An 18514-nucleotide genomic window follows, 5' to 3' on the forward strand; every position below is an offset into this window, starting at 1 on the left:
ATCATTGATAGCGGTAAAAATTTTTTTTAAATAATAAATAAATAAAATAAAAAATTTATTGATGAGTTATTCTGATTAGACTTTCCCATATTTTAAATAAAGATAGGCAGTCATTCCGATTCAAGTTAAGGTGATGAAGCAAGAACTCGGCACTCTCTTTAAAAAAATGCTCAAATTTGTACTGACAACAAAGTAAACAAGTTTCAGACCAAAGAATATTGTGGTCTGTGTCTATCCCAAGTTGAACCAAGCCAGATTTTGCAGATTTCTGTAGTAAATATACGATTGACGCTCTTGTATTCTCTTTTCTATTGAGCATCCAGTTTGCCTGAAGTAGGATAGATGGCAATCACAAGGAACTTGGTATACACCAGGGAGAGACAGAGGGGAGCATTTATTTTTTGAAGAGGGAAGACAACTTGATAACTTATTGATAGGTATAAAAAGTAGCCACTAAATTGTATTTCTTCCGAATCCTGGAAATCTGTTATGCTTCAGAAGCTCAGATTTCCAGAATTGCCATCTATCCTACTTTGAACAAACTGGATGCTCAGCAGAAAAGAGAATACAAGAACATTAATCATGTATTTACTAAAGGAAATCTGATAAATCTGGCTTGGTTCAGCATGGAGTAAACACAGACTACAATATCCTTTGATCTGAAACTTGCTTACTTCATCGTTCTCAGTACAAATGGATCATTGTCCAAACTTGAATTGGAATGACTGCGTATCTTTATCTAAAATATGGGAAAGTCTTATCAAAATAACTCATCAATAAAATGTATTTTATTATTTATTATTATTATTATTTTTTTTTTTTTTACAGTTACCAATGATTAACCTAAGTTTCCCCAGTTACATATGCATACAACACCATTATGGTGTTGTATGTATAACATCATGCAGCCCTTTTTGTTTCAAATCAATCCATTGTTGGATTGATTTGTAATAAACTGTCATTGCCACTGAAGATGACGTGTAATTTTCAGACAAAATATTTGGCTTTATCTAAATAAATAGTATTACTTATTAATTATGTTTTTATGTAATTAATTAGTGATAAAGTGTTTGTTAAATAATTCCACTACATTCTTTGCCATGTTCACTCAAATTACCCTAACTATTCACCAGTGTCACCCTTCCATAATTATTCTTCCTCTTGCTTGCCACATAATGGAAGAATTCCTTTGAATTGTTTTTCTTCTGACTAGCCTTCTGTCATGCTGCGGTTTTCTTTTTTATGATGCTTGTCACCTTTCTAGACAGCACTTCATATTCCTGATGCATACATTCTCTTCCAACTGTCCAGTACCTCTTCTATAACATCCTTCTTCTATATGCTGCTTGCTTGACTTCATTGTTCATCATTTCATTCTTATTCTTGGTTTACAGTTGTGCATTGCTTGTGTTACAGTAGATGCTTCATAATCATTTCTCAAGATCTATCAACTTTGTACTATTATGTGGCTGTTTTGACTACAGAGTATCTCAGAATCACCCACCTTATAATTCCACACATGTCTTCTTGACAGTAACCTTTCCCTGCTTGATCACCTCCCACACCAGTACCTCATGACCATGACCACTCTCACTAGCTTATAGCAGTGTTGACACTTCAATCACGACCATGTTCCGTGAGGATATCATTAAAACTAACTCTTTAAAACCTCTTGTTGCTTCCCTCGTATGCTGCTCAAGATGGTCATACCTCAGAAACCCAAAATTCACTCTCCTTATTTCCATACACTATCTCCCTCCTTCCAATCCATAGTTCTGTAATTAAAACCCCTATAATCATCACTTTCCTTTTACATGCTCAACTAATTTACACTAAATATTTCATATTCAGTGCTCTCTATGTTCTTTAGCCTGTAACATCTTTTTAGGTATTATTAAGAGAAACCTTCAGAGAGAGTTGGACTCGTTGAGGGGAAGCCACATATTAACCCATACCAGCCTTCATACCTGTTCTTGAATTCATTCATACTAACTGTACTCACCACCTCCAATGGCAATCCATTCCAATTATGCATTGATCATAATAACTGCCTTATAAGAGAAAAATCTAACTCTTATCCCCCCTCTTGACAGCATTCTCAGCTTCCCAGGATGCCCTCTTGTCCTTTTCCCACTTTCCATAAAATGAAAAATTCTATCTACTAATATTCTGTATGATCCTTTCAGAAGACTGAGTCTCAATCATATCATACCTTTTTGCTAGTGTCTGCAGTCCACAAATTCTCAATGCCTCCAAAATCTGTATTCCACAATCCCAATATTATCTTTACACTCTCTTTTGCACACTTCACTGTATCAAAATCACCATGAAAATCAGAAGACCACATCTACACACAGTAGCTCAATTGAGGTCTTATCAAGGCCTTGTAAGAAGGCAAAATGATCTTATCTTTACATGTCAAGGTTCTTTTTAGCATTACAGTTACCATCTGAGTTGTATCAGGTCATCCCAAAAGTAATGCCATTTTTTATACTTGTCTCAGCTTGTCTAAACATTAATTTTTAAAACTTTATAAGTACCTCTAAGTTGAGGTGGCCTCATTCTAAGCAATTCCATCTTGCAAGAACATCATAGATAAGTTATTATTTAAATAATCCTTTATTATTATGGAGATCACTGAAGAGCACAAAAGTTTTACAATTGTTTCTCATTCTATGGCGTGGCCATAAAATAACTTTCCCTCTTTGGAGGCATCTGTAGCTAAAACCAATAAACGGAATGAGACCAAATTTTATATTGAGACTTTTGAAGGCATGGGGAGATGATTTCCGCAAAAAAAAAAAGATTTAGTACCAAAAGTTGCCGACAGGGGAAATTTTGGTCTGGCAGAGTCGAAAGCAGTCAAATATTTGCAGTTAATGCAGGTAAAAAGGATTATGCAAATTTTACTGTGCATACGTGACAGCAATGCCACCAATTCCACTTAAAAAGGGATTGGGAACGTTCAGGCAGTTATTCGAATGACTGACAAATTGTGCTCAATATGCATCCTACTTTGCCTCGGCGTGCTTTACTTGTTAAGTTGTTTTACCTTAAACAATGCAATGCCGTAGTGGTCCTTCGGGAATTTAGAAGGCTTCATAACCTGCGTACAGGTCCTATGCCAGCTGTAGCACTGAGAGCTATGATTAAGAAGTTTGAAGAAACTGGATCACTAGGAGTTAGACTTGGCAGAGGATGAAAAGCAGTGCAAAAAGAGACAGTAACAGACGTTACACAAGAAAGGTCAGCACATTGAAAATCATGTATGTGGTCCAGGGGACCCTGATTCTGAAATAAAACATTATTTCCTGTGAGTTCAATCATTATATTAATTTCTCTGTCTCTCCCAAGTTGTTGTTTTAGTTTGTTATTATTCTTATTATCATTGTAACGCACCACATATCCAGCTGGAATGAGTGACGCGGCTGTTGCTTACACCGTCGAAATGTTATTATTCCATTTTATCTGCCTCTCTTCAAATTAATCTGTTGTTTAGAATCAAGTATATAAACAACGTTTATATACTTGAGTCTAATTCACTTGAGTTTATATACTTGAGTCTAATTCACTTGAGTTTATATACTTGATTCCGTTTATTGGTTTTAGCTACAGATGCCTCTGAAGAGGGAAAGTTATTTTATGACCACCCTGTAGTATAATGTTAGTTTTGGTTTCGTAACACGCACATTGGCACTTGTGATGTGCCCATTATTGATATTAATATTGTCACAATGAAATATAAACCATTTGAAATTAATGTACTTACTAGATTCTGCTAATTATGTTACTTAAAATTTTTTTATTGTAATTTAAAATTGTAAAGTTGAGATATTTGCTGTGTTTTGTAAAGACAGTCTGTTTTCTTGCTTGCCATTTACATGGCGCATGCATGCTCTCTGAGGAGATTGATGGGTGATTGGCTGACAGAGAGAGCATTTGTTATCGGGGTAAGGAAGAAAACAAGCAGAGAGCTAATGGAAATTTGAGAACTGCAACCTGAGAATTTTGTTCATAGGAAGTTTTTAAGTTTTATGTGACATTTGGGAGAATATTAATAGAAGATTCCAAAAAGGAATAGTAGAACTGTGAGTCTATAAACTGGAGGAGTTGAGACTGTCAATAGGTATTTAGTAAATAAAAGAAGATATTTCAATCGATGTTCTAATTGAATGTTCGAGGAAACGCTGAATGGAAAGTTTCAACTTCTGTTTTAAGGACATCAGATTACTATGGAAAAAGCAATTGGTGAAATTTGAAACTGTAAAGTGGCTTGACGTAAAGAGCTCAACCTAGATATGTTGTTTATGAAGTAGTAGAAGAAACTTCTTTCTCTGGTACAAAAATTAATAAATTGTGTCTCAAATAGAAGTACAAGAGGTAAGAATATTTATACTTCAGTGAGGCAGGAGGAATAATATTGTATGCTACATAAGGGAGATAAAAAAAAGGATCCATTGGAAAAGAAGAAAATTTTTATATTTTCAGAAAGATCCTAACAAAGAAACTGACTCTGATGAACATTTTTTTCTTGTGAAAGTCTGGTAGACGTGATTAAGTATATATCAAACAATCCAATAATAGAATGAGTTGGAGAATGAATGATGATTTTTTTTTTTTTTTTGGATAAGAAAATCTCTAAAGGTAGATTTATTTTAGAAGGCCTTGGATCCAGTTAATTTTGTAGTTATTTATGTAATGTTAATTAAAATGTATATATTATTTTAGTTTCATTAAATATAAAATTATATATAGATTAAGTGGACATTAAATCCGACATCATTTCAAAGCCGAACACAGAAACTATAAAAGTTTTTGTGCGAAAATTCACCAGAGAGCTTGCAGGAATACACCGCCGCCATACTACGAGTTGCAGTAGCTGAACCTAATAGAAAAAGCAAGAATGCTTAAAGCACCCATATATTCGCCTTCTATTGATCCATTTTGATAGGTTTCACTAGTCTGACAGCTGTTTCAAACTCATTGATTTTTGTGAGAGACTAGGCAGAAACCTAAAAGAGCAAAAACTCTCAGTACTGGGTAACTTGAAGCATTGGAGTTCCCGACGCTTCAAGTTCCCTAGTGTTGGATTCTAATTATGTAGAAAATAGAATAAATGTTGTTTGATTCAGAATCCAACATGACTTTCCGTCACAAGAACTATATTTGTAAATATTATTTGATGTAAATAACATAAATTATAATTGATATCATATAACTACCTTAATTATGTCAAATATTTAATTGCTTAATCAAAGAAATGTTTTAATGGTAAATAGATTCTGTATTAAATATTATTAAGCTGTTTTATTTATTATTCTGTCAATATTGTAAGAACTTATTTTTGTAATTTAACTACGCATTTATTGGAATGCAAATATTCTATTTATTCTTTTCATGAAAGTTAATGTTATGTAATAACTGAATGTAGTTATATAACCTAATGTAACATTCGCGAGAATGTTTACGTCTATCGGTTGTCATAGAGACGCGTGGAAATAAACGAGCGCGTGTGAAGGGAGCGTTTGTAGAGGAGAAGAGAAAATAGATACGTAGTAGTAAGTAGAGAGTCGGAACGGAACTTTGGAACTATAAGGTAGCAAGGAAGTAAACTAAAGAAGTAGAAGTAATTAAAAGATTCCTAAGGATAGGAGTTGAGTAGATATTTTTTTTATATAAGTGAATCTTATAGTTGGCTGAAAGCAAAACCAGCCGTAGTAATAAAAAGAAATTATTGCCGTAATCGGATAATTAGAGAACTGGACATTCAAAGAAGAATACTGAAAAATTCCAGTCAGTCTACAATTACGACTTATTTCTGTACTACCATGAAAGGGAATTGTATGGAGTTAAACTAGTTGATGAATGATAAATAATAATAATTAATGCACCTTATAGTTGTTATCTGGATTTTTGAAGCGCGATTAGTAATGTTTTAGTTATTTAGTGTTTCGCGAGTGTGATAAATACAATTTGAAAGTGTGCTCACAAAATATTGGAAGTACTGAAGATTATTTCTGGTAAGGACAGTCATACTAGTTTATTTCAGTGTATGCAGATTTAAGTATTAGTTCCGTTGCGCTGTTTCTAACATTAACTGTAGCTTACCATCGAGGCTGAGAGTTGAAAATATAGACATTGAAGTGATATCTACCGTGGTTAGTGCCTGTTATGAGTTAATCGTAGAGTGTAGCTGAGAGATACATGGAAACTGAATAAATAAGAAATTCTATTGTAATAATTTGAGTAAAGAAACTTTGTGATTCTGAAACTGTGAATTTGTTTGAGAAAGTTTGAAAGATTGGATTAATATGAATGACTTGACTTGATGTGCTAACTTGACTGGTTTGTCATATTTAGAAGTGGAATTTATGTATTTGTCAAATAACCATATATTAAATATTTTGTTTGTTAATTTAAATATTGTGTTTGCCTGAATTTCTTTTTACTGCACCGTTCACAAAAACTCGAATCTAGCGGGAATCCCAGAAAGAAAGAAAATAAATACCATCGGCCTGATGGAATGAAAAGACTGCTAACTAATTTTGAATTGATCCTACTAATTCATATAGACTTATCTAAGGATAGAGTGGCGCAGTATAATAGAAATTTCTCTACCCTTAGATCAGTGATTAATTTGCAATTAGTTTTCCTTATTTGATGAAAGTGACTTTTAGCAAGATGGCGGATTCGAACGTCAAGAGAACACGTCACGACACTAGTACTGACAGTTTTTGCTCTTTTAGGTTTCTGCCTAGTCTCTCACAAAAATCAATGAGTTTGAAACAGCTGTCAGACTAGTGAAACCTATCAAAATGGACCAATAGAATGCAATATACGGGTTTTAGCATTTGTACTTTTCCTATTAGGTTCCTCTAGGGCAATTCGTAGTATGGCGGCAGTGTATTCCCGCAAGCTCTTTGGTCAATTTTCGCACGAAACTTTTATCATCATCATCAAATTCCTGCCATGTACCCTCAAGGGGTTTACAGGATATGACAGTACTACATGAAAAAATTACATCATTACTAACTTCCTATCTACAATTTTCCTCCAAATCAGTCTGTTACTTGTCAAGACTCCAACATTATCAGATCTTATATTTCTATCATTTAAGGCACTTTGTACGGTATCAATCCACCTATATCTTGGTCTTCCTCTGGGTCGTTTTCCTGCCAACCTGGCAGAGAACACTTGTTTTGCTGATCTTTCCACTCCTATTCTATTTAAGTGACCATACCACCTGAGATTAGCTCTGCTAACACATTCCTGGATGCTGACAATGTCAAGTTCTTTCCTAATATCCTCATTTTTAATATGATATTGCCATTGATGAAATCTGTTCACGCCTCTAATCTTTCTCAGGACTCTAATCTTTCTCAGGACTCTCATATCTGCGGTCTCTAGTCTTTGGTCAAGTATTTTACTTCTGACCTAGCTCTCAAATCCATAAGTTAAAACTGGTTTGAACACTGTCTTGTATACAGCTAATTTAGTGTTCCGACTGATTTCTCTCTTATTCCATATGAATTTATTCAGTTGACTTCCCACCATACCAGCTTTGCTGAGTCTGTTGTCTATTTCTGTATTTAATTTACCATCTTCAGTAAAAATCGTGCCTAAGTAGCTGAAATGTTTTACTTGTTCCTTCTCCATTCACAACACAGTTGACATTTTCAATGATTCTGCCTATTTTCATTGTCTTTGTCTTTTTATTGCTGACCTTCATACCATATCTATTACAACAGCAATTGAATTTAGTCAGAGAATCTTGCAGACTTGTAGTGGATGTATTTACAAGTATAACATCATCTGCATAAAGCAAAGAGCTGACATTAACATCTCCAATTTTGATATCAGGTTTAATACCACTTTCCTTCATAATGTGATCCATATAGATAATGAATAACAGAGGGTATAATGTACATCCTTGTCTCACACCAGATTTAACATTAAACCATCTTCCTGTACTTCCTTCAATTCTAACTGCTGACTTACAACTCAAATAAAGACTAAGTATTGCTTGATATAATGCTCCATTGACACCATATAACTGCAGCATATTGAATAGCTTCTCTCTTGGCACCTTGTCATATGCCTTTTCCAAATCGACAAAACTCAAATACAGATCTTTGTTATATTCCCATGCTTTCTCGACTATTTGTCGTAAAGTGAAGATCTGATCCTGACAGCCTCTATTTCGTTTGAATCCAGTTTGTTCTTCACCAAGCTTTTCTTCCACAATTCTTCTCGAACGTTTCTCAAGTATACTAGCATAGATCTTGCTAGGAACACTCAGTAGGGAAATACCTCTGTAATTCTCACATTCAGTTTTATTTCCCTTTTTATATATGGGTACTATGAGAGCTCTACTCCAATCATCGGGAATTCGTCCCTCTGTCCAGGCTTTCTGAACTATGCAGTGCAGCCACTGTAAGACTTTTATACCACCATACTTCAGCATTTCTGGTCGAATATCATCTAATCCTGCTGCCTTTCCACATTTCAAATCTTCGATGGCTTTTTCTATTTCAAGTATGGATATGTATTCCTGACTGCATGCCTGGTCAGTGTTTTTTATCACTGTACTGTCATCACTGCTTGTTTCATTTAGCAGTTTTTCAAAGTAATTACTCCATACTTCAAGGATATCTTTTTCTACCATTTCCATGTCACCTCTATCATCTCTAACTCCTTTTACAGCACTCTTTCCTCCATTCCTAAGCTTCTTCAACAACCTCCAGAATATTTTGCCACCTTCTTGATATTTATTTTCTACATTCTTGCCAAAGTCCTCCCATGACGTTTGTTTAGCTAGTTTTACACACTGTTTAGCTTTCTTACATTTGTCTCTGTATTCTGTAAGAGTAAAAGCTGACTTATTTGACAGGAACTTTTGATATGCTTTCTTCTTTTCCTTCACTGCCTCTTTAACTTCCTGTGTCCACAAGGGAGTTCTGATTTTTCTATCCTTGCAGACAACCTCATCACATGCCTCTCTGGCTGAATCAATCAATGTTTTCTTCAGAGTTTGCCACTGAATCTCCAAGGTTTGATTCCTGTTCTCAAACTCTTTCATTTTCTTTTCAATAATCTTTCTGTATTTTAGTCTACAGTTCACATCTGAGAGCTGCTCAACTTTTATTCGCTTTAAAACTTTCTTACATGTTATTCTTTTCAATATGAAATTTAATTTTATCCTGCTCAAGACTAAATGGTGATCTCTTCCAATTTCAAATCCTCTGTACACTGGTGTCCTGCACCAGGGAGAAAACATCACTATCAACAATAACATAGTCAATGAGACTTTTCTTATTCCTAGCCTCTACTCTCCATGTGAATTTGTGCACATTTTTATGTTGGAACATGGTGTTAGTAATAACCAGTCTATGTCCTGAGCAGAAATCCAACAGATATTTGCCATTATTATTAGCTTTGCTCTTTTCTCCAAATTTTCCCAAAATATTTTTGTATGTCTCACAATCATTTCCTACTCTGCTATATAGATCCCCAACAAGGACCAACTTTTCCTTTTTCATTGTGTCAGTTGCTTTTTCTAAAGCGTGAAAAAATTTCTCCACTTCTACCTTAGTAGAACCTTCTGTGGGACCATAGGCACATTTAGTCTCATTGTCCAGTTCCCTATTCTTATATTTCCCCACATCAATCTACTTGACTGTCTGCCATTCAAGAAGATTAGCCTCGTATTTTGTGTTGAATACTATGGCTACTCCATCTTTTGCTTGATTGTGATTGCCTGAATATAACATTTTGTATTTATTACTCAGAAAGATCTCACCAGTTTTGGTCTTTTTTGTTTCAGTCACCCCTATTATGTCGATCTGGTACTTATCTAATTCCTCAGCTAGCTCCATTTCTTTGCCATTCAGGCTTCTTAGGTTGATAGTACCCATCATTACGTTGATAGCACCAATTAACTCTGGTGATGTTGGGTTGGGGTTTGTTTTTAAATTTGTTCCAGTAGCTGACTTTTCGCTGTTCACCCTGGTTCCCTGGCGAAAACAACAGGGGCCTTGTTTAACCGGGCGACTCCCCATCCGGCATGAAATTTTGGCATGTCGTACCATCATTTTTAATTTTGGTTTAACCAATAAGAATACAATTTGGTCGGCTAAATCCCAAATTGCCAGCCCATCCTCGTTCGTTCAGTATCAAAGTAGACACCCAACAGGGTGCCCCACAAGAAGGTGAGGATTGGACATTAGGGCAGAAGCCCTGGTCGGTTCTCTGCATTCCTTGAAAGGCTATGTGGAGGTCTCCTCTCAGTTATACAGCATTGACCCTTAAGCACCCCACGAAACTTTTATAGTTTCTATATTCAGCTTTGAAATGATGTTGAATTTAATATCCACTTAATTTTATATAACTTTGCATCGCTGAAAAGCCTTTGGCTCTTTATTTTAGTAAATGTATATAGTTTTTTATTTGTTATTTTTGAGTCAGTGTGATTTTTCCGGATTCTAAAAGAAATAGTTAAAAGTCATTGCACCAATTGGAATTGAGCCCTTGTGTAATTAATAAACATTCAGTGTATAAAAATCTCTCTAACAGAAACATGAACAATGGCATGCAATGAGGGATTGCTCCCTTCCTTCAGGCTTCCCCACCAATGAAGGAGAATGTCTCAGGTCTCTGTCCTATCACCAGCTCTTTCTCCTGTACATAAATGGCCTACTCTCAATTACTGTTAATCCTATTCACACCTTTGCAAACAGTAATACTGTCCATTCATCTCACTCGTTTTACAGACCATGCTCAGAAATCCTAAGCTTTAAGATCATCTACAATCAGTGCTTTAAACATTGATCTTCATACATCCTGCCGTGAGGCAAGGACAATTTGGTCATCTTCACTGCCACCAAAATGAATACACAAATCACCAAACAGGATCAGATCTCTCTTCTTGGACTAACATTTAACTACAGTGTGTATCCTGGCATAAACACATTACATCAATAGCATCCTGACCATCCAAGTATTGGTGTGTGTGTGTGTGTATATATATATATATTGCATTCAGTATGGACATTTTCTACCCAAAAGAAATTCATTCGAAGTTCGTAAAAGTTTATGGGCACACTTGTCCTTCATTTTCGACAAGTAAGAAATGGGCTGCTGAGTTTAAACGCGGCTGTACCAGTCTTGATGATGATCCACGTGAAGGACATCCAAAAAAGGGTAACAACACAGAAATTGTTGATCAAGTGCACGATATAGTATTGGATGACTGGTGAGTCAAAGTGTGTGAAATTGCTGAGACTATAGGCATTTCAAAAGAACATGTAGGATATATTTTGCATGAAGAATTGCATATGAAAAAGCTTTGTGCAAGATGGGTGCCACTCTTGCTCACAGCAGATCAAAAACGCACTCGCATGAAAATCTCTGAACAGTGCTTGGAGTGTTTTAACAAGAATAAAACTGATTTTGTGCATTGATTTATTACTATGGATGAGACTTGGATTCACCATTACACACCAGAATCCAAACAGCAGAAACATCAGCAAAACAGGGGACAGAAGCCAGTTGTTCAGCGCCAAAGAAGACATAGTCGGTTCCATCAGCAGGTAAGGTCATGGCATCAGTGTTTTGGGATGCTAAAGACAATTTGTTTATTAATTATCTTGAAAATGGTAAAACAATAACCGGGGAATATTAATCCAATCTTTTAACCAAACTAGATGAAAAAAGTAAGAAAAATTTTAAGCATTTCATCTAGCCATTCAAGAGCTGAAGGATCTGCCTCAAAAAAAGTCTCTCAGGTGTCACTGCAACGCTGAAATCGCTATTTACTAGTTCTTCATTCAGTATTAGTGGAGGCCATCAGGATTTAAGGCGATTTATACTTATATGTGGGAGGTCTTCATGTATTGGTAACAAGGGATTGCTGTTTATTTTTTTGTACTCTTTTACAAGAGCATCTTGTCTGCACAGGTTTGGTGGTGCGATGTTTCTCAAAGTCGGAAGCCAGTGACATTAGTAATGCCTTGTTTTTTACTTTGCTATTCAGGTTTCCAACATGACTAGCTTTTTTCCATTTTTCTTTATATCAGCTGTACTCGCTATTTTAAATTCATCTGTTTTGTCTCTTGTAGAACTTTTAGTGGAATCAAAAAGCATACGAAGAAGAATGGCTGGTTTTCCAGTTTGAAATTTATTCACATTCTTCTTAAACTTGGCTTTTATTCATGTTTTGTTGCTGTTATCTTTTTATTTGATCCCTAATGCTGAATAAATTACCTTATGATTATTTAGAAGTACTTCTGTTATTTTGGTCTTCTTTGTCTCAGTAACACCAGCTATGTTGGCATGGTATTTCTGCAACTTTTTTGCCAGTTTTACTTCTTTTTCCATTGTTGTTCCTTATATTGGTAGTGCTTATCTTCAGTCCTGTTAAGGTTGTCAGAGTGAACAGTGAAAGTCAGCTACTCTAGTTTCTGATGTGCTTTGTATTATAGACAGCTGGCTTTATCTGATTTTGCTGTACCATTACTATCATAACGAAAATGTGTTTCAGCCGATATGGAATGCACTTTGGTCAATTATTCCAAATTGCCAACTCATCCTTGTTATATATATGTGAATCCCATTCATGAAATGTTGTCAACCTGTAATACATTACTATTAGTACTGTGTGCATGCTAAGGACTAGAAACGAAACCCTTCTCTTGGACTTTTTTAAGCAATTTAAAGCCACTACCGTACTTACTTTAAGTAAGTAGGATAGTGGTCTTATTAGACAACAAAATGCACCTTCCATTAAAGTCATTCACAAACATCCATGCTCATGGTGAGATTCATACCCACAGCCTGTTGATGAGCAAGTATGCTGTCTGTTGAGGAGGTAAGACCTGCTTTGAATCCACAACCTGTTTAATCTAAATTACTTAATCTAATAAAATTATTTAATCTAATTCTAAATTACTAATGGAGTGCATCACAGGAATGTGAAGATTAGGCATTCATTCAGAAATGGCATTTGTTTTTTTAGGACATTTTTTTATGGACTCTGTGGAAGCTTCATCTAAGTTATTTAGTTTCAGACTTTAAGCATCCTTTTAAATTTTCTCATGCTTTACTGTGTAGGTTCCCCTAGTTTAAACTATTAATTGGATATTTTATTTGTAGTTAGCCAAGATCATAGGATTACAGGAGATGACATATTTCATGGTTTCCTGCTCACTGCCCAACAAGAAACTCAGAATGCCAAAAAGGAGGAGGTGAATCTAGATGTATATCTGATGAATTGGCAAAAAATTGCAGTACGTGTTAATACCACAGAACCTTCTTCCATTGTTCTTGAAGTAAGTACTGTCATTGTTTACAGAATTTTCATATGTTGAATTACAATGTATTAACCCCTCCCTCCCCTTCTCAGAACTCTATTTGGGTGGGTGGGTAGGTTGTGGCTTATTGATGCTTGAGGCTATATTGTTTGTCATGGCACAAACAATATGTTTGTGCCATGACAAAGATTACAGCAGTATACAAGGTAAAAATAAATATTGACATCAGTAAATAAATAAAATTTGATGTACACGCAAGCAAAAAAAATTGAACACAGTGTATGTATATATATATATATATATATATATATATATATAATAAAAACATTAATGATCATTTGTATTTGTACACATTAATTCTTTGTAAAAAGTTAAAAAATTTTTTTACAAAGAATTAATGCATTTTGTCATCCAAGTGTAAGATCTGCCTTCTCATCCTCAAACTGCTTATTTGACCCAACCATATGTGGTATGTTATACTAACATACCACACTCTCCAAATGACAGTTTGCAGGTTCAAATCCTGCTGAGCATAGATGCTTGAGCGTCTTTAGGTGGAGGTGATTTTCATTGCCTAGTGTTGAGACCATTGGTCTGATTATTTGGTGGCCTGAAGTGGTAAAAAAAAAAAAAAGTCCATTGCAAGGTTTCTGAATTATGTAAAAATGATACTAATTTGTGCTAGAGGCTCAATCTTTTGTAGTTGGGAGTGGCACATTAAAAAAGAGTGCTATGCCAGATGTATAAATCACACCTCTTGGTATGTATAAATATATGTACAAATCATACATTTGATTCACATACAAGTGACTACAGTGAGAGACAGTACGGTGGAACACAAACCTTCTATGATGGAAGACTATCATGTTTATCGTGAGTAATATTGTCTAAATTTTTTTTTATTTTGATTGTTAATATTTGGTCCTTTTTTTATACTAAATATGAGACATTTTCTTTGGATTTTATTGGACCATGATTCTTTATAAATATATGTATACAATTCAGGACGAGAATGGTTACACTAACATTAAATGCTATAACAGAAAAATGCAGTAACGACCTTAAAATCAGTTTAAAAAAAATTGAAAAGGATGCGCGACATTAAGAGCATAAAGCATGGAGAATTAATCATTGTTAATAGATCATGTTTTATGATTTTTCGCGTAATTCAGTTCTGCTAAACATAGTGAATTTATTAAGCTTTTCCAAATGTCTTTTAATATCATGCCTTGATTTCTATTGAGATTGTCTCCTGTACGGAGTACCACTGCAGCTTCTTTAAAGTTTCTACATTTGAAATCTTCTTCAATGTGTGGCATGGAGCTGTTGTCCCAATCAATAGAATGATTCGAAATTGAGAAATGATGGGCTAATCCTGAGGTATCTGTTCTGTTGTTGTTGACATCTTCGATATGTTCTTTTTTTTTTCGGATTTCTTGGCTTTGTGATGTTTGGCCTACATAATTCAGTCCACAGGAATATGGGATGTTGTATACTCCTGTGTATTTGTAGAAAGCGATGCTGTCCTTAGGAGATCTTAACATGTGCCGTGTAGTTAAAATAGGTTTAAAGGCAACCCAGATGTTGAAAGACTTCATAATTTTTGCTATATTGGTGGAGACTGAGCTTGCATAAGGTATGACGATGGACAATGTGATCAAAAGATTCTCTATAGAAATGGCCCACAGCGACAACCTCAAGTGACACAGTACACATCGTCCATCATCATATCCTATGCAGGCTCAGTCTCCACCAAAATAGCAAAAATCATGAAGTCTTTCAACATCAGGGTTGCGTTTAAACCTATTTTAATTACACAGCACATGTTAAGATCTCCTAAGGACAGCATCGCTTTCTACAAATTTGCAGGAGTATACAACTTCCCATGTTCCTGTGGACTGAATTATGTAGGCCAAACATCACAAAGCCTAGATCTAGAAAAAATAAAGAACATATTGGAGATGTCAACAGAACAGACACCTCAGGATTAACCCATCATTTCTCAATTTCAAACTATTCCATTGATTGGAACAACAGCTCCATGCTGTACGTTGAAGATTTCAAATGTAGAAACTTTAACCACGCTACTGGCCAGGATGTATATATACGTCCAAGTTACCATGGATGCGAAGTGCATATTAAAATTTTAATACCATTGATATTACATTGAAATATATGATGGATATGAAGCGTATGAGGATGCGTATTTGATCCATAATGGCTGGTAAGTGGTTAAAGACCCTGCAATGGTACTCCGTACAGGAGACAATCTCAATAGAAATCAAGGCATGATATTAAAAGACATTTGGAAAAGCTTAATAAATTCACTATGTTTTGCAGAACTGAATTATGCAAAAAACTATAAAACGCGATCTACTAACAATGATTAATTATCCCATGCTTTAGGCTCTTAATGTCGCGCATCCTTTTCAATTTTTTTAAACTAATTTTAAGGTTGTTAATGCATTTAATGTCAGTGTAACCATTCTCGTCCTGAAAAATCATATTCATCTTGAATATGATTTTTACATTGCAGTTAGATGAATCAAGAGATGTCAGTGGGTTAACGCAATTACTCGTTTTTATACGTTTCATTCATACTAACAGAATTATTGAACAATTCTTGTGTTGTCTAGAACTTCCAATGAAAACTAGAGGCAAAGATATATTTAAAACAGTAGATTGCTTCATGAAGGAAAATAATTTGCTGTGGTTAAATTGTGTAGGAATATGCACAGATGGCACTCCTTCAATGGTTGGTTCAACAAAAGGTTTCACAGCTTTAGCAAAGAAAGAGAATGAAAATATTATAATTAGTCATTGCTTTTTACATTGCGAAGCACTAGTCGTGCAAACCACTGGTAATGAATTAAAATAAGTTATGGACAAAGTTGTTCAAATGGTCAATTACATTAAAAGTATACCTCTTAAATCTAGATTATTTGCTAAAATTTGTGAAGATATGGGGGCAAAATTTAAAAAACTTATACTACACTCAGAAGTTCGTTGGCTGTCAAGAGGTCGAGTGCTCTGTTGTGTATATAAATTGAGGGAAATGATGCTTAAACTTTTTAAGGAAAATCAACAAAATGAATTCTGCGATCTAATTCAAAACAAATTATGGTGCACAAAATTGGCATATCTTGCTGACATATTTGAACACTTAAATAAAATAAACACCAGTATGCAAGGAAAAGGAGAAAATATCTTAACTGTGGTGGATAAAATTTGTGCTCTGAGAGCCGAGATAGAAATTTGGAAAAGGAAAGTGAAAGAAGGAAACTTTGAAATGTTTTCCAAAACTGCAGACTGTGAACTAAAATGTGATATCAACTCGCTAATTGTTGACCAATTAACAATGCTTGGAGAGAAAATTCATCACTACTTCCTAAATATTGAAATACAAGACTATGATTGGATCAGAAATCCATTTTTTTCAACTGCAACGATTAACTTGTCACTTATTGAAGAAGAAGAATTAGCTGAAATAAAAAATGATCGAAGTCTGTTAATGATGTATGAAGAGGGTAATTTAGACAACCTTTGGATTCGTGTTTCAAAAATGCATCCAAACATAGGTAAAAAAGTGTTAAAAATTCTTTTGCAGTTTTCCATAACATACATGTGTGGAGTATCCTTTTCAACGATGGCAAACTTGAAGACATTGAAACGTGGAAGCTTAAGAATGCGTGATGACGAAATGCGAGTGTCTTTATCTACTATTCCACCAAATATTGAAAAGCTGTGTTCATCCCATGAAGCTCATATATCTCATTAAAATTCTATTATTATATATTTCTTTTCTTTCTATTTCTTATAACAATGACATTAATCTTGGAAATAAATATAAATATATTATATATTTTTATTTTGTATATTTTATTATATATAAAAATACAGTTTGATCGAAAAAACTCAACATGCGAGCTGTGAAATCTGTTTTCCCTATATTAAATACATTGAAAAATTAAGAAGAGAGAATCATTTCAGCTCACTTGTTGTGTTTTTTATTCGATCATACTGTATTATATATTTTTAATGAAAGGTTTTCATGAGATAGGTTGTGTCGTGAAACAAGTTTAACCTCTGGTTTGCTAATAGGCTGTGTCATGCTCTCAAGACAAGAGTATAGTCTAACTATATCACGCAACCTTTAAAGAAGGAGTTATATGATATTTGATCTTATCAAATATTAAAAGGAGTTGCTTGTTGTCATAATGATGGAATCAGTTTTAAAAGGAGTAAGTGGTGATTAATCACTTACTATAAATAGTGAATTTTTATTAACCCGGTATCGGATGAAAAGGAAGAGATTTTTAAATAAACCTTCTAAAACTTATACAAAATATAATTGTAAAGGCATATACTTAAACTACATCTGATCTGGCCACGTGACCCATGAGAGGCACATCAGACTGAATTACTGTGCCGCGAAATTATGTTTGTCTAAAAAGTGTGTCACCAACATGAAAAGTTTGGAAAGCACTGCCTTAATGCATAGTATTATACATGTCTGCAAGGAAATGTGCTTTGCATTATAGGAGATACTGAGACAAGGAGTGATGAGAGCTTGGTCTACCTTTACCACAAGTTGCTTCAGTCCTGAAGATACTTCAGGCACAAACTTTGTTTGCTTACACTTGGATAAACGATTAAACTAATTTATTATAGTCTAACCAAGTGGGAAAAATCTTCCAACATCTTTCTTTAAATCCAGAGTAATTTAATAATAAGTGGTACACCTTTTGGCAACTCATATAGGTAAATATGACTTCTCCATTGCTTCTGACTTAGTATCACCACTTCTGGGTCTGGTTCCCACTGATGACACCTCAATAAAGGTCAAAACAAAACTGGTCTGGGTAGTGGCCCTTCCCTTAATGCATAGCATTATACATGTCTGCAAGGAGATGTGCTTTGCATTATGGGAAATACTTAGACAAGGAGTGATGAAAGGTTGGTCCACCTTTACCACAAGTTGCCTCAGTCCTGAAGATACTTCAGGCACAAACTTTGTTTGCTTACACTTGGATAAAGGATTAAACTAAATTTATTATAGTCTAACCAAGTGGGAAAAAACTTCCAATATCTTTCTCTAAATCCAGAGTAATTTAATAATAAGGTGGTACACCTTTTGGCAACTCGTATAGGTAAATATGACTTCTCCATTGCTTCTGACTTAGTATCACCACTTCTGGGCTGGTTCC

The 18514-nt window shown here is 34.7% G+C and overlaps 1 protein-coding gene across 1 annotated transcript in view; it reads left to right on the forward strand.

The window, feature by feature from the left end:
• LOC150107023 (sorting nexin-17-like) overlaps window positions 1–18514 on the forward strand; it is a 206827-nt gene that overhangs the window by 66237 nt on the left and 122076 nt on the right. Inside the window, exon 4 of the mRNA XM_090392897.1 lies at window positions 13150–13325. Coding sequence (XP_090249023.1) covers window positions 13150–13325 — 176 coding nt within the window. The remainder of the gene's footprint in view (window positions 1–13149; window positions 13326–18514) is intronic.

Source organism: Typopeltis vanoorti, chromosome 5 (genome assembly GCF_054136105.1).
Source record: "Typopeltis vanoorti isolate ZY-2024b chromosome 5, IOZ_Tvanoo_1.0, whole genome shotgun sequence".
NCBI lineage: Eukaryota > Metazoa > Arthropoda > Arachnida > Uropygi > Thelyphonidae > Typopeltis > Typopeltis vanoorti.